This window comes from Choloepus didactylus, chromosome 15 (assembly GCF_015220235.1).
Source record: "Choloepus didactylus isolate mChoDid1 chromosome 15, mChoDid1.pri, whole genome shotgun sequence".
NCBI classification, from domain to species: Eukaryota; Metazoa; Chordata; class Mammalia; order Pilosa; family Megalonychidae; genus Choloepus; species Choloepus didactylus.
Window position 1 is genome coordinate 44,419,187 of NC_051321.1, and position 26,075 is coordinate 44,445,261.

Consider the following 26,075-nt stretch of genomic DNA (forward strand, 5'->3'; position numbering starts at 1 on the left):
TTTTTTTTTAGTATAATTTTTTATTCTGATAAAAATATGTAACAAAATTTGCCATTTTAACCATTTTTAATTGTACAATTTAGTGGTATCAAACTTTTGGAAATTTTCCAATCTAATAGGTAAAAAATACTATCTTATTTTGGTTTTAATTTGCAATTTCTTATTATAAGTGAGTTGGAACATTTTTTCATGTATTTAATAGCTGTTGGTATTTCCCCTTTTTGTGCATGTGTGAACTATTAATACTGTTCATCTATTTTTCTATTGGATTGTTGGTCTGTTTTTTTTTTCTTATTGGTTTATAGGATTTCTTTACTAATTAGGTAATGAACCATTTTAGGTGATATGTACTGCAAATATTTTCTGTTTATTGCTTTCCCTTTGGATCTGAAATAATTATGTCAATGTTTTCTCTATGAATTTTGAGTATCACAACATTTCTACTTCAATGTTATTTTTTTTTAAATCTCCCGTTTTTTTTCTTCTAGTATCTTTTCCTCCCTCCCTCTCTTCCTCCCTCCCTCCCTTTCTCCCTTCCTCCCTTCCTCCCTTCCTCCCTTCCTTCCTTCCTTCCTTCCTTCACATCTTTTACCCACCTGGAATATATCTGAAGTAAGGAATGCCCATCAGCTTTTAATGCTACTTCTCCCATTCCTCTGGCATTCTACCAGGGTAACAAAAGACTGGGGCCTTGAGCAAGTCCTACCTTGGGCTCCCTTGTTTTGGAGGAAAGGTCAAAACTACGTTTAATCAAATTCCTCTTTAATCTAAGTTTCTTACTTTGAGTGTTCCTTCCTACCTCTTAGTCTTGGCAGTTTGTAGTTACAGTTCTTTTTTGTGGGATCTTATCAAAATCACCCCCTACTCCTTCACCCGTGGAAAATTTTCAGTGGCTAATGGGCTGATGAACATGCATTGATAAAACTTGAGACAGTTAAAAGGTGATGTTCCCAGACCCTGATTACTCTTGATAGACTGAGAAAATAATGCCAGCTTCAATGACTCTCGTTCCTTTTGATATGAGTGACCACAGCAACTGGCTCTTTCAAGTGACAGCTGAGCTCAGTTTTGAGCTTAAGGAATACCTGGGGGAGTGGGGAAGACAAGTGCCGCAGAGCTCAAAGCTGACAAGATTTGAAGTAATATCAGCATGGTGGGTTCAGAATATAAATCTGTAACCATGACTTGACAAATATAAATTATTATTATTATGACTGTAATTTTAATAAATGTTTTAAAAGAGCAGTTTTTGGTTTATAGAAAAATTGTGAAGAAAATTCTGTTCCCATATTACCATACTACCTCTCCCCGTAGTTTCCCCTACTAACATCTTGCATTAGTGTGGTACATTTGTTGATGAACCAATATTGATACATTATTGTTTACTACAGTCCATAGTTTACATTAGGGTTCACTCTTTGTGGATACAGTTTTATGGATTTTGACAAATGGGTAATGTCGTGTATCCTTCATTATAGGATCATATACACTAGTTTCACTGCCCTAAATATGTCCTGGGCACTACATATTCTTCTCCCCTCTCTCCTGAACTCCTGTCAGCCCCTGCTCTCTTTACTGTCTCTATAGTATAAATTGATTTTTGTTACCATATTTTATCCATATGTTACTCAAAACAGGATATTCTACCATATATCCTGAAGACAGAGACTAAGTTTTGTTTACTTTTATATTCCCAGTGTTTGACCCAGAGTAGCCCTGGAGCAAACTTATGAGATGAATAAAACCACAACTATGGCCAGTCTTATTAATGAGAATATTTATAAGCTGGATATAATAATATTTTATAGTTGGAAGTTTGGGGGATTGAAGGGAGGAGTGAACAAATTTAGCAGAACTCCTGTTACAATTTCATATATGTATGTTGAGTTGAATTTCATTTCAGACCTTAAGAGCACCTAACATACTACTACAAACAAGCCCAATAACAGTCTCTGCCCCACACAGCAGAGATTTCACCATCCTGTTCCTGTAGAATGTACTATGAAATTTGACTTCATCTTGGAAATGCTGAACTAGTACCACTAAAAAAGAAAAGAAAATCTACTGTGCAAGGTCCCGGGAGTACAGCAACATATTGAACCTTGGGTGTTTGCTAAATGCAATATTTTCTTTCTTTTTTCTTTCCAGAATATTGACAGAGTTGTGTTTGTTGGGAATTTTCTCAGAATCAATATGATCTCTATGAAGCTGCTAGCGTATGCAATGGATTTTTGGTCCAAAGGACAGCTAAAAGCTCTGTTCTTGGAACATGAGGTAGGTTGAGCTTGCATGGACTTAACTTGTCCTATGTGGAGTATATTTTGAGCTGTCTAATATGTGAGTGGGTCACCTTAGTTTGAGGATTGGTCAAATAAGAACATCTTGCTATTTATACTTTGCATTTCCACAAAGGATAAGGAAGAACTATATAACGTGGAAGCCCAACAACCAGGACTGGTCATTGGTAAATTTTTAAAAGTCAGTTAAAAGAGGTAATCATTTAAAAATCTCCCTATATTAACCATTTTATTTTAACTTAAAATGTATAAATGTGCATTCATTCACCAACCTTATGATATAGAGCCAAGGCCTATTTTTGAGCATGGGTTCTGCTGATTGGAATTCTGCAGTTGTCAGTCTTTAATAAGCCACAAATATTATGCACCTCCTTTTATTTCCAGTTTGTTTCTAAAATGGATTAAGAAATTGGAAATATTTTGGAAGCAATTTGGTTGCAGAATCCTTTTAGATTTCCCCTCCATCTTTTATGCTGTGGCGTCCACACCTGAGGAGAGGGCAATGTTTTGAACTACTTTCATCAAATCTTTTTCAAGCATTTAACTGAATTTTCATAGAAGCAGCTATTCTTTGTGCACCCATTTTTTATTGGTTTATGTTATCTAAAATTAAATCACATGATTACATTAACAATAAAACTGTCATAAACAAGTCTGAGGATAAAGCACAGCTGACCGGGTAAGCACACAAGTCACCTGGTGGGAGCTGAAGTTCCTGGGCTGCTGAGAGGAGCCCAGGCTTGGGAGTGCTCTGGGGCATTGGCCAGTCTGTTTACAGAGAAGGTGGAGAATGTTGGATCATCCAAGGAGTCCTTTATATGAGGTTTCTGAGGTCATACAAATCAGAGGTTCCCAAGGGTAAATGAGGGGGTCCCTCTTCTCTTCTCGCCTTCTCTGTCATCCCCTTCAGAATCAGTGCTGCGGAGAGCCGGTATTTATCATGTAAGGTACCTAGTCCCTTGAGTGTGTTGTAGCAGAAAGAACATTGAAAGAATTATTGTTATAAATGTCAGTGTAATGAATAACTACTCATCTCCAAACTGAATTATTTGCTTGAAAAGTTACTAATGCATTTATAAGCTGTTTAGAGCAATATATGTCCATATTTTGTTTTATTAAAGCATATAAAACAATAGGAACTTAAATGCTAATTAGGTAAGGCCCAAGGATAGAAATTAATACTAAAGAAAGCCTGCTTGATTTTTTTTTTTTTTTTAAGGCAGGCTTAAGCCATGGATGGTAGGTGTTTTTTTTTGTTTTTTTTTTAGTTTTGGGGGTGGGGTCCCAGAACCTTCACTCCCCTTCCCCTCAACGAGAAACTCCCTTTTCATTTGCTTATTTGTGGAGTTTTGTTTATAAAACAGAAATAAAGCACCTCAGCTTTAAGACAATAAGGAAAAAGAAAGAAAATCATTGCTCTAGCTCAGATAGAGTTGCCATATTTAGCAATTAAAAAAAAGAACTCTCACTTATTTTATCTGGCATTTATCTGTATCTTGACTGGCAACTTCAATTCCAGATCCTTTTAGACTAATACTGCAAACAAAGCCTGGAAAGAGTCAGGGATTAAAAACCATCTACAATGTCATACAGGTAATTAGTTGGTGGTAAAACAAGGAATAAGAGCCAACATTTTGGGGAAACTCACTTCTTTAGATAAAAATATCATCCCCTGTATCACTTTGTACAATGCTAGGACTCTGTGCAATATAGGTTTGGTTTATTATTAAGTGTCATAATTCAGACTATAAAAAATGAAAAAATTTTATAATCCCTGATGTCCCTCGAAAGATTCTCTACATTCTTAAAAAAATTCACTCTGGCTTAGGTAGGCCCTACCAGAGAATACTATGGAGAGAGAACTTTTGGAAGGAGCTGGTGTGGTGGCTTTCTAGTGGCCTGCCCTGGCCTTAGGAGCCCTCACTCAGTCAGTCTCTCATTCATCATCTAACATTATTGAGCATCTCCCAAGAGAAGTCATCTAGACAAGCAGTTACCAGCAGATCCTGCGGAGCCAGACTGCCTGGCTCTAAGTCTTACTGACTGTGACACCTTAGACAAGGGACTCGACCTCTCTGTCTCTGATTTAGCAGTTGGGGGTAATAATAGTATTTGTCTCACAGAGTTATTGTGAAAATTAAATGAGTAAGTCCATGCAAAGCACTTAGAACAATTTCTGGCATATAGTGAGGGCTCAATAAACGTTACCTGTTGGCATCATCATCAACAAGAGGGGCAGCAGCAACACCAAAGACCTTGCCAAATAGTGTCCTGACACATTCCCACCTGTTTCTGCAGTACTTGTTGAGTCAGGCAAACACCAGAGGAGTGGCGTCTCCTGCCTTTTAGAAAACAGTTTCTCAAACATTTCTATTTCTTCAGTTCCTTTCGTTTTCACAGAAACTTAGGCTTTTATTCCACAGATGAGCACAGGGAAGCTTGGGCTGACTTACATGCCTTCCAAGATCTGAGGGAAATTTAAGGTTCTTTTCAGAGACATATAGTGTTGAAGTCAGGCTGATTTGGGGTTGAGCCCTGGCACAAGTCATATGACCCAGAAAAGGTAATTTACTTTATTACTTCCATTTCTCATCTGTGAAATGGGGGTAATAATATGAATTTTGCCACTGCGAGGATTAAAATGAAATAATAGTAGCAGTAACCATACCCAGCACTTACATAGCACATATCATGTGCCAGACATTGTTTACATATACTGACATATATTGACTTATTTCATATATATAATGTCAGTAGGTGTTCAATAAACTTATTACCTACAGTGTTTCATGTCAAAGAATCTAGGTTTTAAATTGCTCTTCTCTGTAACACTGAGGAATGGTGCTCCTAGAATTATTAAAAGCAAAAGGTGTTTGTTTAAGGTTCAAAGATAATCGTACCATTTTTCCCATTATTTTGGCAGGGTTATTTTGGAGCAGTTGGGGCGCTGCTGGAACTGTTCAAAATGACTGATGAGCAGTAGTGGAAAGAGCTTCGTGTGAGAACTAAGAATTGAGAACTGCTGCTGGAGAAGGTGAAAGCCACTATGGGGATGGAAGCTAAGCCATTTTGGCAGTTGAACCTGCTGGATTTGTAAATAATTTAAAATCCTTCTAGCTGATCTTTTACTCTTGGGTTTTGAGCTTATGATTCAAAATGGGGAATACAAGAGTTTTTCTGTATACTGTAATTTTTTAAAAATGATTTGTGCAGCGTGGCCAAAACTACCAATTTTATGCATTAACTTTGAAAAGTTGTCGGATGTTTAAGAAGGACCTGAATTGTAAAAGCTGTTTATTTTTCTTCTGGGGTTTACTGATCAGTGTGGTAATTTTAACTTCATTTAGTAATCACTCTAGGAGATTTTACCTTTACTTATAATTTTCATGACGTTTCATGATTTGCTGTTGGTTTCAAATGAAACTACAAATCTGGCATGTGTTACTGTGAACATGTTTTGTTTGTTTGTTTACTCTTTTTTGTCTGGTTTTTCTGTTTGAATGTCTTATGGAAAATAGAGGGGCCCCTCCCACCATTTCTGTCCTTGGATCATCTCTCCCACTCCATCAACCCAAATGCTAACCTTTCTTTAATGTAAATTTTCATATTAATTAAGGTGCTGACCAACTCAATACAAAGTTAGGCAGGAGATCTAAAGCTCTTGGAAGAAGAGAAGACTCTGAATGTGTTAATGAATTTAATGAGTCTAGCAAAAGCTGAAAATCATATGCAATTCTGTCTTATTCCTCATGAATATAGTGTTCTGTTGAATTTATTTTGTGTTAGCTTATGTTGAATTGAAATGTTTTATGATGAAATGGCCTCATCCATGCACAACAAATGAATGGCAGCCAATCTTTGTGCAGGAGGTTTTGAATTTATGGTAGAAATCTCTCTGTAGATAACTGTTCACATCGGGAGATTTAATGGAAATCATGGATTGAGGTGGAAGTAGTAAAAGCTATTTGTTTTGTACATGTATGTACCTAGGAGCTTTGTAACAAGGCATCTCATAAATAACGATAATGTTAAGGTTTTGTTATTGTTAATATTTTAAATTAAAAATTGTATTTTAATCCCAATTTCTGAAATTAAAAACAAAAAAAAAATGTGGTACTGATCTATATTTTTTTCTTTTTGAAAGACTCCATTGGGATTGATGGGTAATGTTCAAATGAGGATCTTGTATGAATAATGGAACTCATGAGATCTAATGCTTTAGAAGAATTGATCTTTTGGATTGAGCATATTGTTGAAAGGGATTTTTGAAGGGCAGTACAATTGCTCCATGATGAATCTTTCTTTTCTGCTTTCTGAGCACCATCTTTAACTTCCATATCTTCAAGTCTTGAAGAAGTTGATGCTAATTGAAGTATTCACTTGTCTGGTTGAAATAAAGCCTGTTTCTGTTGTGATGTTTTTAGTGTGTTTGTGATTTTCATTTCTTAATTCTCATGTTCATATTATCTGCTTTGTACCGTAGAATGACTGTGTGTTGTGTTTTTGCTACTCTATGTTTCATAATTTGAGGCTTTCACACAAGTGGTAAGATCGAAAACACTGTGTCTTCTGTTGAAGTTGTAGCTTTATGCACAATGTTGTATAGCTTTATTGTTCTTAATACAACCAACTCCTTAATGCCAAAATATGGTTGGTAATTCTGTAGTTTCAAAATATTATGTGTGGTATAGTTGTCACAAATCAGTTTTAGCAAATATTGTCTGGCTTAAGAAAACTCAAGCAACCCTAAAGTGTTCTTGAAAAAGATAAGTGTAAATGTCTACATATTATCTATAATCAGTGCCTTTTGATTAGTCTCTTCTACCATCCCTAATCCTAACTATCAGGAAATAGCAAACCATGCAGATCATGGTTCTGCAAAGGAAATCAGGGGACATTAGTGTGACTATATATTTTTTAAATTATAAACTTGGCTACATATACAGTCTGTTTTTTACAAAGAGGACTTGTAGCCTGAGAACTTTTACATTTTCTTGAATTACCAAAACTTTCCTTAGACTCTACATCACAAAGAAATGTAGCAAGACTAGAGAATTTGTATCTTGTGTAGCTGAAGTGGGGAAGATCAGGTGGGTTCCTAGCATGGCTTTATAGGGTGAGGCAGCTTGGGTTTGGATTCCAGCTCAGCCATTTTACTAGCAGGGCAGGCAAGTTGGTAAACCTCTCTAAACCCCAGCTTCCTCATGCCTGAAATGGGGCAAATAATAGTTTTTACCTCCACATTTAAAGGGCTTAGCACAAGGGCTGACACATAGTAAATGTTTCATTAATGTTGGCTATAATGAAAAAAATTAGATGTTTTAAACTAATTTGTTAGATCAGTGATTCCCAACCCTCTGGAGTATGGGGAATCCATTTTAGCCTGGAAATATTTCACAGATTTCCATATACTAGTACATGTCCACAGTCCTTCATCCATAATTCCAAAATCCCAAACTCTTAAATTTGCCTTAATAATTTACTTGGCAGCAAAACTTGACTTGAACATTATTGTTCACACATAGTAGGACTTTTCACATGTTTTTTTTTGCAGAGCTGTTACTGTGTTTGATTTGTTAAATAGTGAGCAATTCTGAATTCCGAAATACATCTGGTCCTAAGAGTTTCAGATGAAGGGATTGTGGAAATAGAGTTGTGCTTTCTTCAGCTTACACAGTGTGTGTGTGTGTGTGTGTGTATGTATATATATATGGATTCAGAGTCTCTGTTGGGAACTGCTGTCACAGGTAATATAGCACATTCAATGTTCATGCAGTCATTCAAAGAATATTGATGTACTTTGTTCCAGGAGAGAGCCGAGACGACTGAGAGGAGTAGGATACAGCCCTTGCTGCCCAGTGAAGGAAGACAGAATTCTCAAACCAACACATGTAATAAAGCATCATAGGTGTCATTCATTCATTCATTCACAAATACTATAGCAGTGAACAAAACAAAGATGCATCCTCACAGAACTTACGTTCTAGAAGAGAAGAGCTTACTAAAGATAAAATGTAATGTTGGCTACTAATCAGTACTACAAAGAAAAAAGTAAGGCAGGGTAAGGGGTTAGAGAGGGCATGGGTCTACTATGAACTTTGGTTTAAGTGATCAAAGACAAACCTCCCTTAGGAGGTGACCTTTGAGTGGAGAATCCAATGAAGTTAGGATTTACACCAGGCAAATACCTGGGAGAAAATTGTTCATTCCTGGGAAATGGGAATGGAAGTTTTAAGGAACTGCAAGGGGGCTGGTATGTCTGGAGTAAACGAAGGGAAGAATGGGGGGAAATGCACTTTTAGGGGTAGCCATGACCCAGGTCCTAACAAGTCTACAAATGGAGGTGGTAGGGAGCTGCCCTTTTTCTGGGGTGGGGTGCTACAACAGACTTCATAGAGTCTTAAGCAGTGAGTAGGCACCTACCAAATGGACCAGGATGGGAAGGCTTCCCAAGCAGAGGGGACACGGTGAGCAGAAGCATTGAGGGTAGAAACGGCCTGGCTTATTACAGAACTGGAAGCCGTTTGCCTCAGATGGAGCCTAGTTTAGTAAGAGAGAAACCAGATACTGGGAGAGATGAAACCTGCAAGATTTTGGAAGGACTCATATTCCATGCTAAAAACTTGAGATTTTGTTTAGTCGATGTAGAGCCATTGAAGACTTTAAAGAATGAAAGTAGAATTAATCCAGCTTCAAAGTGATAAGTAGAGCTAAATGTTCTGTTGAGGTAAGAAATGAATAAATCGGTTACTGTGCTTTTGAATATGTAATACCACTCCATTATCATGCTGATTTTATTTCCCTTTTTGTGCCAAACCTCATGAAGTAGCTGCTTAGTGGACCATGTTTTCCTGTAACTAAGATGGTTATATAAACTCTTGAGAATTTTTCCAGAGATTTTGCAGATTCCGTTTTGTGAGCAGGAACGTCTCGACGCCAATTCTCACCATAAACTCCTTTACTTGGGAGAATTGTTTGGAGAGAAGGCACCTTTCCTTCCAGTGATCAGATGTCCCTGAGCTTGTGAGGAAGATTTTAATTAATGAATATTTTCTACCAGGTCTACCAGGTGCTCATTCATTCACTCTTCATCCATTTAATTTTTATTCGTGCCTGTGGTCTGGGAAGTGTTGGGTAGCATTCAGGATATATCTGTGAGCAGGACAGCAAGGTCCCAGCTTTCACTGGTGAAGGAGTAGATGTTAAGCACATAAACCAATAAACGAGAAAATATCAGGCAGTGATAAATGCTGTGATGGAAAGAAACAGGAGGATATGATAGAAAGGGCAGGGACTTCCTTAGACAGTTGGTCATGAGATGAAAATATGAGTAAGCCATGGCCTTCGCTTTGGGGATCTGACTTTCAGGGACATCTTGCATTCATTCTTAGTGCCTCAAGGAAAATGACAGATATTTTTGAGAAAGTGTTAGATAGCTAATTCATTTTCTTTTTATTTTGCTTACTACATTTTAGTTCACGTGTGTATTTAAAATAAATGTTAATTTAAAAATACATATTTTTTTTTCCCTACTCATTTTATGGAACAATATTATTTGAACTGTTCACTTGAATCTTCATTGTCAATGCCTTTGTTGTCACCAGAGTCGTTTAGTAGTTTCCAGAGTACATCAAGTATGAGACATAGCACTTTTTAAATCTATATGTGATGTTGACACTGCATTCTTTTTCAATCAAACCTCAACCACTATTCCCATAATGAGGTCAATTGTTTGTTTCATTTTTCAGAAGGTGTATATTGGTGATTGCCACAGTGTAACCATTTATGTAAAGCTTTTTAAAGTGAACTTTAAAAGGCTAGTTTGTGAGTATTCATCACTTGCAACACAAAAATAAAAGGAAAATTTGTGCTGAAAGACTTTGCCTTCTTTTTTACTCACTCTATCAGACAAACACCAAATATTTCAAACTGGAATTAATTGAGGTACTTTCAGTTAATATGTCTTCAACAGACAAATCTCAGTGAGCAGAGTTGCATCTTCTCAAATTTAAGTATTTTTTTAATTAAAAAGTTTTACATAATTTAGAAGGAAATAATAGCTCCACAAGACTAACAATGAAAAATAGCAGTACCCAAGTTTTCTTTTCTCTTGTTTTATATCATCACTTTTAGTACAGTAGCATCCAAGAAAGAGTAGGGTGATGGGAGGAAAAAATTTTTTGATTACTTGTATGTCTAAAAATCCCCCCAAATATTCTACCCTCATACCCAACTGATAGTTTGGCAAGGTATAAAATTTTAGATATCATTTTCCCTCATAATTCTTAAAGAACAGCCCTATTATTATCAAGCTTACAGTGTTGCTTGAAAACACCTGGTGCTTTTTCTGAAAGTTTTTAGAAACTTCTCAAGTTATAGTTTCAGCTCCAACATGTGAAGAGCTTAGAAGTCACTTGTGTCCTTACAACAAGAAAAAAGCTGAACAAAATCAATGACTTTTCTTGAACCCATCAGAGAATTGAAGTCACAGGGCAAACCATCACCTGGAAATCTGAAGAGACAGGCAAATACAGAGAATCCCAGCCAAGATGAACTTACTCAGAGCAATACCAATGGAACCATAAACTGGTAGGAACACTTAAATGGTACATTTGACAAATTGCTGGAGGCTACATATGGTTTAAGAGTGAGCAACTCTGGAGGCTTCAGTCTTGAAGGGTTCTCACACTTTGGAGGTTTCACCTCTAGGAACCCCACCAGGTTCTCATGGAAAAGCCTCTTGCAGGAGGAGGGGAAAAGTAACCATTTTTAAATACTTTCAGAGCATTCTCATAACAAAGGTCTGCAATTATTTCATGGCACTCCTGTTACCTTTGACAATTTCTTAAGTTGGAAGGTCAAGTTTCATGCAGAAATTAAAAAGAAACAAATGAAGGAACTACCAGGAAAAAATAAACTAAGTGGGAAACAGCTATTTGAAACAGATATCTGGACACATCTGATATTCAGTTCTTGAACAATGTTGGAAACAATGAGGAAGCAGATGAGCCTTCATTCCAGGGAATGGATGACTTGGAGCTGTCGATGATGAGGATGATCCAGACTACAATCACGCTGACTCAGAGAGTGAGTGACTCAACCGAGTGATGAACTGTCCCCAGCTGCAGAAAGGCTTGACTGACACAGCTATGCTGAAAGGGTTTTGATTTTCCTTCTCTTTTTTCTAAGAAAAAATAATTTTCAAGAGAATATTCTTCTGATAACCTTCATCATTGAACTTAATAAACTGACCTTCAAGTTTCAAAAAAAAAGTTGCTACTCAACAGCTAGCAGCCACCATATTGGACAGTGCAGACCTAGGGTGCATGCTAATGCAGTTTCCTGGGCTCCACATTAAGTCTATGGAACTGGAATCCTCAGGGAACGTGTATACCTTACACCAGTACCTTGAGCTGGGTAACTCGGCTTTTAAAAAAACCTTTATTAGTTTAATTTCAAACAGCAGTGTAAAAAAGACAAAACATGAAGTACAAGTCTCCGTTTCTGTTATCCCACTACTATACCCGCCTCCATTACATTGTCTATTCATATTCATATGTAATTTTGTTATTTTTTAAATGACATCATGCTGTACGATAATTTCAATGAACATATAATATATTATGACTATCTTTCAATGACAGTACTTGAGGGACTGCATCTTCCTTTTTCTTGTAATATCCATTTTAATGGATGTGCCATTATTTTACCAGTTCCCTTTTAATAGACATTTCAATTGTTTGAGGGTTTTGCTGTAACGAACATTGTAGCAATGGATAGCTTTGTAAGTTCGTCCATGCACACGTGCAGATATCTGTGAGATAAATTCCTAAAGGCGAACTTGCTAATTCATGGGGTAGGTGCATACAATTTTTTGATAGTTACTGCCAAATTGCCCTTCCAATAAAGTACAAGTCTACACATTGTAAATGTTTTTAATACTACCTACTTCTCTACATTCTTACCCACACTAAGTTTCATCATCCTTTTCATCTTTGCCGATTTTATAGGTGAAAAATGGTATCTCGTTTTAAGGCAACTAGAAAGAATCAGACCCTTTTTGTATTAGACTTTTCTTTCTCTACTGTCTTCCCCTCCACTTAGTTCATGAAATTTGCTGTTGCTATTTTAACTAGGTTTGGCACCTAAAGAATGTATGCCATTTGGCTGCCATGGCATGCTATTAGGACATTTTGCAATGTTCCACAAGTGAGACAAGTGGTCTATGTCACATTCTTGTCTTAGGAGTCCTTAAATTTAAAATTAATTGTTTTCTATTAACTGCTCAAGTTTATTTACCCAGAAATATTAAATATTTCTTTTGTAGTATGTTTTAAAACTATGTTTTCTGGCATTTATGTTGTGCGTGTATTTGCATGTGTGTGTACATGTAGTATACTGGGGAAGGGGTAGATCCCAAGTCAATTCTACAAGTAATGAATCTAGAGTATATGTTAATTCAGGTCGAGTATATTTTTTTAATTCAGTGCTTGTATAGTTTGTCAAATGTCACATTATTTTAAATGAGCATTTTTAAAGTAAGCTCCATAAGTGTGTGGGTTGAAATAAGGTAAGTTAAATGCCATTGTGAATTTTAAGCAGGAATATTTGAAGTATTCTTCTTTGGGGTTTGATTACTATTTATGTTGGATTCATATATTTTAAAATGAGCAGTCACTCTTCTGTCTGTTAGTTCATGCACCAGCATCAACACTGAATTTATCAAGTTGTTATTTATGCAATGTTTAGACAGGCAAAATGCAATGGAGAGGTGAGGCAATTATGTGTAGATCACACACCCACACGATTTTAAGCAACTACAGAGAAAATGGTTCAGAACAATGGAGTTGTGTTGGCTCTACCTGAGCATTTAGTTGATTGCCCAATTCATCACATCTTTCAGCCTGTGTGGCTACAGTCTAACCTGACCCCAGTTGTCGGTGGCTGGCACTGTGGTGGTCGTTAATTGACCACGAGGACTCTCTCAGAGCAATGAAGCTGTAGGAATCCCTGTCCATTATAAACTTGGTCTGAGAACCTTAAGAACCGTTATGTCTGTAGCATAATGTTTTAAAGGTCATAGGAAAAGATATTACCAAGATATAACCTCACTTGGATATAGGAAATTAACCTGTTAAAAAAGGTACATTATACTAAGATTTGAGTTTTAAAAAGAAAAACCATGCTGTGCATATTTTTTTGGGGATGTCAAGCAAATTCACAATGCATATAAACTTTAAGATGTAGAGATTAATTCATTCCATAATGTTAATTATTGATTAATTACTATGCATGATTTAGTGTTAGCTGTTACTTATTGATCCAGTACTGCAAAATCTACATTAAAAGCATTGGCTGAGTTTTTTTTTTTAACGTAATTTTATCAAGATATGTTCACACAGCATAGAAACCATCCAAAGTATACAATCACTGGTTCGCAGTGTCATCACATGGTTGTGCATACAGCTCCATGATCAAATTTAGAATATTTTCATCACTCCAGAAAGAAATAAAAAGAAAAAAGAAAACCGTAATCCTTTGTTTCCCCCCATGTTGACAACCCATAGTGTTGGTGTGGTATATTTGTTACTATTGATGAAAGAGTACTAAAATATTTACTGTTAAATATAGTCCATAGTTTGTAATAGTACATTTTTCTCATATACCCCTCTATTCTTAATTCTTTATAGTAGTGTCGTACATCATGAAGTGACTTTTTAATATTTGTACAGTTAATTATGGACATTATCCATCACAAGGTCATTCCCATGTTTTAACCTCCAACTTTCCTTCTGGTGACGCACATGACTAAACCTCCCCTTTCCACCATACTCACACACCATTCAGCACTGTTAATTATTTTCACAATAACATGCTACTGTGGGACCCTAATTTTTGCCCTGGGGAAAGTAATAAAATGGGTCAGAATATCTCCTCCGTTTTGCTGGAATGGGCAGCCGGTGGTCCTTACAGGGAATGGCTGAGTCTTAACATTTCAATTCAGGAGAAGGTAAGAGGTGAATTGCAAGAGGTAAATTGCAAAACTGCTGAAGCCCTAAGTGAAGGCTAACTGCTTGAGAAGTGGAAATTGCACATACAGTTTTCAGCTCTATTCTAATTTTTAATTCCTAAATAAATGTTGAACAAATATTTAGAGCCAAGTCAGTTAGGAGGGTGCCAGATTATTAGCCTCCTTTGAGCTCACAGGTTTCGACTTGGCGCTGGAAGGAGATGGAGGTCTTGGAGCAGTTAAGACCTTTCAGATCCTTCCAAACCCTGAGCTTCTGTGATTCTAAGAATGGAGCATCCAGCCTGCCCTTAAGAAGTCACCACATGGGAATAAAAGGTGTTTACAGGAAAAAGAGTTCACAAAAATAAAATGGCAGCTCTGAAGGATTAAGTTTATGTGCTTGGCACTCCTTATACATAATCTCATTTAATCCACCCAAACAATGAATGAGGTAGAGAGTTATCTTAACAGGAGAAAAGATTGAGGCTCAGGGAGATAAAGGATCAGGCCCAAGAATAATTGAGAATACCGAAATGGCCGTTAGGGAAAATCAGGCTTCTTTGGGACCAATTGATCCAAAGATTTGCTTCCAGTCTCCAGAAAGTGTTGTGTATAGAGGCAACATCTGCATGTGCAACTATCACTTCTATCAATCATTCTGTTGAAATGTCTGTATTTCATGCTTAGCCCCTAAATTTCACTCCTCTGGTCTGAGGTTCTACCTCTAATGCCTTCTTCCTTTTATTAGTTACTGTTCACGTTCGTTTCCATGACCTTGCTTTTTCCTTTCATCATACTAAGTTATATTTCCACTCACTACACAGCTATTAATGCTAGATGTGTACATACTGTAGTGCTTATAAAACAAACAAGCAAAACTTACTGATTAAACTTCTATGTTGTTAAAATAATATATGTTCCTTCTTGTCCAGAAAAAAGTATTTGAGTCTACCAAATACTGGCTTGTCATGAAGATCCATGCCAAAATTATTTTTGAAAAATGGAATGATTATTGATTACTATATTGATTTTTATTCTTATTTGAAATAAATGATCCTCTTTTATTTAATAACTTGCTTTTCTTAGCCATCATGTTCCTTTTGAAAATTTATATGTCATAAAATTAGTTTGTCTTTATTTTTTTTCATATTTTTCAATTGTTATATTTTGGAGGGAGGAGTGTTTAGCTTTTAGCAAGTATTTCTCATTACATTAAAAAAATTTAAGGTTGATGTAATGGGTTTCAGTGAATAAAAATCCTTTCAAGAGTTAATTAATTTTTAAAATGGCCTATCATTTTGACATGATTATAATTTGTATTTTGAAGAGCCTGTTGAATTTGTTTTGTCCCTAGACAAAAGCAGTTTTTTTTTTTTTTTTTTTTTTTTTTTTTTTTTTTTTTTTTTTTTTTTTTAGAATTCTTTCTTGTTTTTAATCACTGAATTTCAGTTTTTACAATTACTTTTAGAACAATTCAGGTAACTAAGCTTTTGAGGGAGAGCAGTTCTTGTACAGTTCTATTACATGCACCATTTTTCTGCAAATAATTCTATTGGCTAGATTAACAAACACTGTCAAGGAAATAAAGTGTTTTTTGTTGTTGTTTAAGCCATAGATCAATGCATTTATATTTACAAAAAGCCATAAACAAACATGCATTTCTTCTTTATTAAGAGGTCTTAAATAGATGTTTAAACATTAAGGCAGCAATGATTCTAAATCATAATGAAATTCTAAGTTAAGGCTTTGTTTTGAAACCCACATTCATAGGCAACTGTGATCAAAGCAAACTCTTTTGTCTACCAAATTCAGTTCATCTGCCCAGGATATATGTTACCCATTACCAACACTTGCTCTGTATCTGATATATGGAATATGAATTAGTAGTAACACCATCAATTTACTTTAAGGAATTTAGTCCCCTTACTAGATTTTCTTCTGAGGATTTAGCCTTCAGTAGCACAAGCACCTGGAAAAGAAGGGACAGAGCATTTCTTTGTAAACTTAGAACACTTAACAAACTGCACTGATTCTTACTTTTCTGAAAGTTGGCCAACAATTAAGCAGGAACTCCTAGATAAAGAAAACCCTGAAAGCATACTTGACCTTGCTCCATCTCCAAACAAAAAAATATTCTTGATAATTGAAACAATAGGTCTTTGCCGCCTTTATTCTTTTTGAAGAAGACTGTTTTGTATAACTTTCTTAAAAATAAATAAAGCAAAATGCAGACTACCGTATTTTAGGTGGTTCTATTCTGTAATTGCTACCCTCAATGCACAAATAATACCCTTGCCAGACTGATGTCTTTGAGAAGCCATTCAAGGAAAAGAGATGAGTGGTGGATGAAGGAAGGTGGGTCACTTTAAAATAATCAAAGACTGCATTTTTGGCCTATTAAGCTTATAGATAGAAGTGCCACACATAGAAATTTAGGGGGAAGTGTCCTGTTCTCTTCCCACTTTTTTTTTTTTTAAACATAACAGCGTGATAAAAGCGCAGATCCAGGCTGTGGGTGCACTTTAGGAAGCTGCTACTACTGTAGACAGTAGGATGTTGGTAGGGTACACCCCAATGTTTCCATGCTGGGGGTGGCTTACTGTTATTTCAATTGGGAGGATCACTGTTTACATGTAAGCCCTTGCTATTCCTTTACACAATAATTTTTCAGCCATGAGCCTCTTGTGATTAAAATACTGTACACTTACATTGGTATCAATAGCAGCTCATGTAGAGAAGTTGACTACATGAAAACTATTCCAAAAGTGAGAGACAATTACAGTTTTCCTTTGTGTCTTCAAGTCAGAAGAGTAGGATGGCAAAGCAGATGAAGCTGTAGGCAGCATGGGTCTCAAACCATGTTAAGCGTTACGGTTTACATCCACTTCACAGGCTACTGTCGGGAAACAGGAATTTCTAACAAGCACTCTTAAAAATATATCTTATGTGCAATTTAAGTATGTTACACTCCAACATAAAACATTTAAAGATTTGAAAAGTTTCTACTGTAGTACCCGCCAAGCTTGGCATCAGCTAAATGGCTAATATTGTTTTTAAAGGTGTGAAGTACATCTATTTTTTTTAGAAGGAAAGACAAGTTTTGAAGGGGCAATGGTATGCAACACAAAAACAATCATTTTTAGATCAGCATCATACACTTTATAATACACTCATATTTATACACAAATTCATGTTTACAAGTACAAAAGGCAAAGAATCTAAGCAACTGCATAAACTACAATCAATAGTTAATACTGTTGTCCCCATTCCCTATTTTCTAAATCCAGAAAAAAACTGTAAATGCTGTCCCCATACGGGGACGTCTCTTTTAGAAGTTGGAGACCGTCTGTAGTTCTGCACATGTCTGGGTTTCCACAGAACTGAACTGAGACTCCATGGTGTTCCAGGCCAAATCGGCTAGCAGGAAGTCATCCATGGCTGTTTGAGTTTCATTGCTGGTGAAAAACAAACTCCCCAGGGTTTCAAAACAGGAATTCATGGTTTGTGTTTCTGTACTGTTCAACTGAACTTTGCTTTCTAGAGCAGGTAGGTTTTTGGTGGAAGTCCCTTCTGTTTGGGTTTCTGTGTCAGATGAATCAGTGCTCATGGAGAAGCTGGAGTGTTTCAGAATACTGCCCAGAGGCAGATGAGGGCTGCTGTCTAAAAAGAAGTTTAAGTCTGTCTGTGTCTGTGTATCAAACATTTCAAGGCCTAAGAAGTTGGCATTTCCCCTACAACTGTAGGACTGAGCAGAGGTGTCTGCAAGTAAAAAGTCAGTTTGGGTCTCGATGTCCAGGGATTCCAAGACTGGTTCAGTGTTCATATTGCTGAGTTCACTCTCTTCCGTTTGAGTTTGGATATTTGAGGCTGAAAAGAACTCTTCAATATCAAAATCTATTCCGGGATTTTGTGTCGGGCCAGATGAGAGCTGTGTGTCGGGTTCAGTGTTTGTGTCAGACAGAAGACTGCGATTATCCAACGTCTGACCTGGCAGGTTACTTGACAAGATGTTTTCTAAATCACTTAATAAATCTATGGTTTGGGTCTGATTATCTGTCATGTTTTGTGAAGGAAGAATACTATTCTGCTCATTGAAGTTTATAATTGATGCAGATTTCTCAATATCTTGATTTAAAGTCTTAGGGTCATTCTGAGATAACAATCCATGAGTTATAGTATCTGCTACCAAACTGTTGCTTATAATACTGTCTGTAGAAACCCTGTAGGATGAATGGACATTCTCAAAAATGTCCCCACACATTATTGCTTGGTCCATGTGTACCCCGTCATCTGTGGAACTTTGCACTCCACTGGTTTGCGTTTCTCTGGAGATCCCACCTGACTGGAAACAATCATCTAAAAAAGCATCGGTCTGAGCAGCTATAGATGAAGTTACTTTAGAACTAGGTAACAATGTCTGAGTATGAACACTAATGGGCAGTGAAACTTGAGAACCAAATGTCAAATCAGTTTGAGAACAAGACGATACGGAGGAGTCTGGGGAAGCCCACTGGGCAGAAGGCAGGAAGCCTGGTGAGCTGTAAGACAGATCTGTCTGCACGTTGATGGAGGAAATGCTGTGCTTCTGACATGTGTTCCCTAGTTGTTGTAAAGAAGGAGGTGGACTTTTACCCAAGTTCACCTGAACACCTGTACTGACTGGCTCGACAGCAATGGGATTCACAATTTTGGGGAGAGGCAGGCTCTCCTTAAGAGAGCAAGCCTCTGAATCTAGGCCGAGGATCAGGGTTCCAATGGACAAGGGGAGTAAGTGAACGGCGCCCATGGCAGAGCCCTGGTGATCCACACCCACTACCACAGGCTGGGCCGAAGAGTCGGCTGTAGTGGGCACAAAGACAGGCACGGGAGAAAACTGCATCACAGGCAATTTAACCAAAGCCACTTTGGGCTTTGGTAAAAGCAACTTCTGAGGGTATCTTGGAGGTGTTTTAAGAGTCTGTTTTCTGGCATTAGAGCTGCAAGAGTCTTCAAAGGAAGCCACTACCTTTATTTCCGAAGTTTCTAATTCTTGAGTGTCTGGTCTAGAAGTTGGTTTATTGATCAATGATTCAATGGTCTTTTTTGACAACTTCTGGTTGTTTGTGGAGTTCTCCATTTTCCTTTTCTTACTAGGTGGATCCCTGTGCTCAGCAGGGATCTCATGGCCAGTTCGGTAGATGTGTGACTGCAAGGCAGTTCTGCTGGCATAAGGACAGCCACATGTGCACTGGAAGGTCTTGCCACAATCCTCTGCATGTCTTTTCAAGTCCCATTCAGTACCGTAAGAATTGCTGCACTTACTACATTTATGCTTCTTTTCAGCATGCATTTTCATAAAGTGCTGGGAAGATCATAAGAGACTAAAATGAAAAACAGCAACTGTTTTACAAGAGAGAATTGAGAAAATGGTCTGTCAGGGCCTCTGGGGCATCCTTCAATTGGACAACAGTAGAATTTCGGTACAGTTTTCAAATCTTTCCTTATTGTTGGATTTACTATGCCGTCCTGCAGGCGGTGGCTCTTGACCAGGTGCATGTTGAGCGCGGGGCTGTTGGGCAGGATCTTGCCGCAGCCGCGCACGGTGCACAAGATGTTGGTGCGCACGGCCCGGGACAGCTCGCTCACCGACGGCTGGATCAGCTCCCGGGCAGGCAGCGCTGGAGATGCGGGCTGCTGCCTCGCCGCTGCGGGCCGCGGTCGGCTGCCCCTCAGCCGTCCCGGGGGACCCCACGGACCCGAGGCGGCGGCGGCTCCCCTCGCGGCCGCCGGGACGGCCGGGGCGCCCAAGGTGCCCGAGCCCAGAGCCGCGGGCCCCGCCGCCGCCGCCTCAGAGGCCGCCATGGCTCCCACACGGCGGCAAAAGCAGTTTTTAAAAAAATAGAATCCTATGTTTTCAATACCTTAGCCCAGTAAATTTGCTTAAGTAATCCTAGCATCTCAGATGTCAGATGGCTTTTATTCAAGGAGATGCTTGTCAAGACACAGCATATTAAAATGTGGTGGAGGATGAACTGCATCAGAATAACCTGCGGAGTTTGTTTAAAATGCCTAATATGGAGCCTTTCCCCGGACTACCCACTGAATCAGAACATCTGGGAGTGGGGCCCTAGAATGCATTTTAAGAAACCTCCCCAGATGATCCTTAAATACTTAAAATCTGAGAGTTGCTGCCTTAAAGGTTCCACTACTACCAGCATTAAAAAGCATATCCTAAAATAAACCTCTGGCAGATCCCCCCCATCTGTAGAGAGCAGCCTCATGTGATGATCACCTGCCGACTAAGCCTGCAAAATTGCTGTGTTAAAAGACTTGCTCAGCACAGAGCAGATTCATCCACACTGCTGCCTGACTGGCGCCCCCAGGACGAGAGACACAAATGTCTCCCACGTTATGTCAAAACTGATTTGGCCGGCACAGTTTTGTAATCTGGTTTTCAGTCTCTGTTCAACTCCCACATTTTAAAAATACCACCCTTGGCATAAGGAAGGGAATGTTCTGATTTTGGTTTTTAGGGGAGAAAGAATTTTTTTAGGCAAGCAGCTACACTGCTTGAGATGGTCTGGAGTTCATCTCTGGTACGTCACTTTCTTCTCTCCAATTACAGCAGTAACGAAAGACATCTTCACAAGGTCAGCCTGCGCTTGCACTACTCGAATCTACACTTTGCATTTTCAAAGTGTTACCACATGGGAAACTTAACTTAATTAAAGATTCAGTTTTTTCCAAAAAGACTTACAATGAATGGCAGAGGCAGTATTGTTATTTTAGGATATGGGAAAACAGCAATCAGACCTTGCAATTAGATAGCCCTTTTACACCTTGGGATCCCCCAAATTTTCTCCAACATAACAACAACAAAAATCTTTCACAAACAACTCAGTTTTCTGTCAGCATGTTTACAAAGGTCACCATGATGACAGTGTGATTGTGAAAGCCTTGTGGATCACACTCCCTTTATCCAGTGTATGGATGGATGAGTAGAAAAATGGGGACCGAAAACTAAATGAAAAATAGGGTGGGAGTGGGGGGATGATTTGGGTGTTCTTTTTTTTAGTTTTGTCTTTTATTCTTATTTTTACTTTTTCTGGTACAAGGAAAATGTTCAAAAAAGAGATTGGGGTGATGAATGCACAAATATATGATGGTACTGTGAACAGCTGATTGTATATCATGGATGATTTGAATATATTTCAATAAAAGTGAATTCAAAAAAAAAGAGTTGCCATGATAAGGATCAGGCTAAACCCTAATTTGGTGATCTCCATTCCAAGAAAGGCCTGGTAACACCGAGTCTTTATTGATGACTTCCCTGAGTCTGGCACTGGGTTTAACCCCAAGTCCATCCCTGGGTTGGCAGAATCCAGGGCCCTCTCATCATTTTAAGGGATGTCTTTACATTTCTCCCAAATTTCAACACAAGAGTAATTGAAGGTCATTACTTTTTTTTTTTTTTTTTTTTTAATAAGTAGTGATCTCCATGGATTGGGAAGAGGAGAATGGTTGTTTTAAATTCTTCTGGCTCTGGAGTGCCAAAATTCCCAAATGACAAGTCACTTATTCACCTAGATATTTAGATATCTTTAAAAAGTTCTATTAAAACATATTCTTAAACCATGTTACTTTGAAAAACCTGAACCAATTAAATTAAAGATTATTAAACATATTGTCTTCTACTTTCACTATGAAATCGCCAGAATTTTTCTTCCCTAGATCAGCCTATTTATGCAGGATGAGAAACTTGTTTTTTCCCCACTTACTGAGGTGATAATGAAGTAAAAACACAAAGCAAAAAAGCCAATTATATTATTTTGAAAGTATAAGGCCCATCCTTTTGAAAGTTTAAGCTATATGAACTACTTCACTGCAAAGATACATGCATATATCTATATATCTGTATCTATATAGCTGTTTCTTGGACTTACTTGAAATATATGTTCATAGATTGTTACTTATATCTTATTATTAATAAATATTTATATTAAAACTATTCAAATTAGGCTTTCATTAATTTTAGCATTTCACACAATTATGATACCTTAAAGCTTCCTTTTTGCACTTAAACAGAATCAACAGAGGGTAAACAAAATCCCCAAATGATTTTGGCATTTGAACTAATCGCATCACTTGAGCCAAAATTCATAATTATTTAAAGTCCCAGCTGGCTGTTCTAATGGCTGGCTGCCCACACTACCCACTGAGTGGAGGTGTTTGTTAAGACAGTTGGGGCACATATTTTCCTTCCAGAGTCAACACTGCATAGTGATTATTTGTTTCTTTCTTTCTTTCTTTCTTTCTTTCTTTCTTTCTTTCTTTCTTTCTTTTTTTTTTTGCTTTTTTTGCTTTTTTTTCCCTCATTACTTTGTTTTCAATAATCCTCACTTCTCTAAAGGATCCAATTGGGGGGCTGGGGTAGGAGATAGGGAACACTTCTTTAAAAAAAGTTGGCTGAATTTTAGTCAATCAAAGGCAGGAACACTAAAGAGCATTCTAATCATGTGACGACACCACATTTTTGTGTTTAAATCAGGTTGGGGTTATGATGGTGATTAATAACACACATTGTCAAAAAGAGTCAGTTGGCATGATTTTGACAGGCAAACTTTTCCACTTTTAGTGGGGAAGCAAAAGAGGCATATAATTGACTTTTATGCTCCATTTTACTTTTTTTTTTTTTTTTAATGTTTGGGTAAAAATATCTTTCTCCCTGCTTTATGTCTTGGCACTGTTGATATATTCATAGATTACCTGTCCGCCGCTCTCTTAACAGACATCAAATTACCGAACATGGTTGCTGAGTGATTACTCTCATAGTTGAAAAAGTAATATGCTTCACATTAATACAATTATTATAGTTTTCTTGAAAAAAAAAACAAGCGTCTAACATGCAGCTTGCATATATATGACAATTCTGCATTAACACTGAAAGTAGATTACACAAGTTTTAGAAAACACATTGGTTATTTTCAAACAGCAAAATGACAATGATCTACAGCTACAGTTTAAAGCATATCAGCATATTTTCAAATTAATAGACAAAGTTCTAATGTTGTTCACAGTTTAATTTTCAATTTACTTAAAAAATTCCCTTCATACCTACATACAATCTAGACTTCGTAGGTCAAAATTTCCACTAAAGAGTCATCATATACATTTCCTGTAAATGGAACCAGCACTTTCGGAAGCTGAGACTTGACAATTTCAGATGGTTGCAAATGGCAAAACAAAGGATCTGAAATGGACAGCTTTGGTAGGATCACACAGAGACAGTATGAGGTGGGGTGGTAAAAGGCTGAAAAATCTGATGCAGCAGTTTGTATGTGAAACACTTATGGGTGCGTCAAGCACATCCAATTAGACTGAGGGTATCATTTATACTGTGCAGAGCCAAGGACTATGATGAAAAAGGCATAGATGCAGAAAGAAAAGAGAAGAGCAGTAATAACAAACTAAATAGGGCTGGGGAAGAGTAGTAGAAAAAATTTCAGAAGCAATTCATTACGGGAAACAAAAGGCTCTAAATTTTTCTTTTGACTTTTTATTCTTTGACTCTCCATATGTTTTACTTTATCTTGAAAATTTTAATGCAAACAAAGAAGTCAATCCAATCAATCAATAATCTTGGAATCAAAAAGTCACTGGATACCTTTCACTGCTAGGCTCATTTTTTTTTTTTTTTAATCTTCATTTTATTGAGATATATTCACATACCATGCAGTCATACAAAACAAATCGTACTTTCGATTGTTTACAGTACCATTACATAGTTGTCCATTCATCACCTAAATCAATCCCTGACACCTTCATTAGCACACACACAAAAATAACCAGAATAATAGTTAAAGTGAAAAAGAGCAACTAAAGTAAAAAAGAACACTGGGCGCCCTTGTCTGTCTGTTTGTTTGTTTGTTTCCTTCCCCCACCTTTCCACTCATACATCCACAAACTAGACAAAGGGAAGTGTGATCCCCATGGCCCCCCCAATCCCACTGTCCCCCCTCATAAGCCACATTTTTATACAATTGTCTTCGAGACTCATGGGTTCTGGGTTGTAGTTTGATAGTTTCAGGTATCCACCACCAGCTACCCCAATTCTTTAGAACCTAAAAAGGGTTGTCTAAAGTGTGCGTAAGAGTGCCCACCAGAGTGACCTCTCGGCTCCTTTTGGAATCTCTCTGCCACTGAAGCTTATTTCATTTCCTTTCACATCCCCCTTTTGGTCAAGAAGATGTTCTCCGTCCCACGATGCCGGGTCTACATTCCTCCCCGGGAGTCATATTCCACGTTGCCAGGGAGATTCACTCCCCTGGGTGTCTGATCCCACGTAGGGGAGAGGGCAGTGATTTCACCTTTCAAGTTGGCTTAGCCAGAGAGAGAGGGCCACATCTGAGCAACAAAGAGGCATTCGGGAGGAGGCTCTTAGGCACAACCATAGGGAGGCCTAGCCTCTCCTTTGCAGCAACCGTCTTCCCAAGGGTAAAACCTATGGTAGAGGGCTCAACCCACCAAACCACCATTCCCCTATGTCTGTGGTCATGTTAGCAACCATGGAGGTGGGGTAGGCGAATACCCCTGCATTCTCCACAGGCTCCTCAAGGGGGCACTACATCTTTTTAGGCTCATTTTAATAAGGTTTTAGTGATGCAGAAACTATTAAAAATTGTATTTTCTGTTATATGGCATGAAAATGCCCACACAAGCAATGGTGAGAACAAGCACATGACCTGAGTGTTCAGGCTTTTGTCTGGTGCACAGTGGTGAGCAAATCCAGCCGATGGTTAGAATCAGCGTGCCATCTCAGATTTGGCTGCTTCATAGCTAGCCTCAGACTAGAATCATTAAACAAACAAGCAGACAAACAAAACACCTGGTCCGGTAGCTCCCAAACCTGTCTTTCTATCACTACTGCTAACTTAATTTGGGCTTCAATAACTGATTTCCTTACTTGGCCTAATTAAGTCTAAATCAGTTCACGGAAGACCATTCCTTCTCTCTCCTGAGAATATGACTGAGGACAAAAAGAAGGAAAAAAATCCTTGTTGGAATCAATGGAAGACTTATTAATTGAAAAGAAAAAAAGTGTGGGGGTGGGTGCGTGGGTAAGACTATCTCTTTACTTGATATATGACTAGTGGTGGTAAGAAGGAAGCTGCAGGGGTGAATTATTGGGTCATGAGAAATATCCTTTCAAGTAAGCAACAGGAGACTACAGAGTTAGAAAACTGGGAGAATCTTGTTAGCAGAGAGAGTAAAAAAATCAAGCATCAGAAAGGAACGGTACAGAAAAGAGATTAACAAACAAACCCTTTTCCATGCAAATTAGGTACCCAGTTCACGTCGTGGTATACAGGTCAGTCTTCATCCTCACTGCTGAGGCTTTGGGGCATCAGCTCAATGGGCCTTGGACAGAGAGAGCAGGTGAGGCTAGCTGTGGATTCCAAGACAACTGGATTTGAGAAACCAGCTGTTCTGTTTCTTCTTCTCTTTATTGCTAAATATTGAAGGAGACTAAGTAAGGAAGCCAGATAGAAAGCTGAAATTCTACTTTCCTGACTCATGAGTTTGTGTTGTGTCCTTCCCAATCTCCCCTCAAAATTGCGCTGCCGATGACACATAGTTTATAACAAATTTTCTATTTGAAGCATTTCTGGAAATTTTCTCCTCTTGGTTAGCTAAAAATTTTATTAGACATTGTATTTATATCCTGCAATCGGTCATTAGGTCCTCCCCACCCAACTCACTGAGAACAAATTTGGGTGCGTTTATGAAAG

The 26,075-nt window shown here is 37.9% G+C and overlaps 2 protein-coding genes across 2 annotated transcripts in view; one reads left to right on the top strand and one right to left on the bottom strand.

Annotated features, from left to right (window-relative positions):
* The window catches only part of PANK1 (pantothenate kinase 1), a 55,008-nt gene extending 48,292 nt beyond the window's left edge, over positions 1-6,716 (top strand). Inside the window, 2 exon segments of the mRNA XM_037804760.1 lie at positions 2,149-2,274; positions 5,221-6,716. Of these exon segments, the coding sequence (XP_037660688.1) occupies positions 2,149-2,274; positions 5,221-5,280 (186 nt within the window). The 3' untranslated portion in view covers positions 5,281-6,716.
* A 9,012-nt stretch (positions 6,717-15,728) lies between these two features.
* Positions 15,729-20,151, bottom strand: LOC119510823 (ATM interactor-like). Its single transcript, XM_037805188.1, has 2 exons — positions 19,687-20,151; positions 15,729-19,648 (listed from the first exon to the last, which is right to left on the bottom strand). Exons 1-2 carry the CDS (start codon positions 20,146-20,148, stop codon positions 17,636-17,638), a joined length of 2,475 nt encoding a protein of 824 aa, XP_037661116.1. The 5' UTR covers positions 20,149-20,151; the 3' UTR covers positions 15,729-17,635.
* Between the last annotated feature and the right edge of the window lie 5,924 nt (positions 20,152-26,075).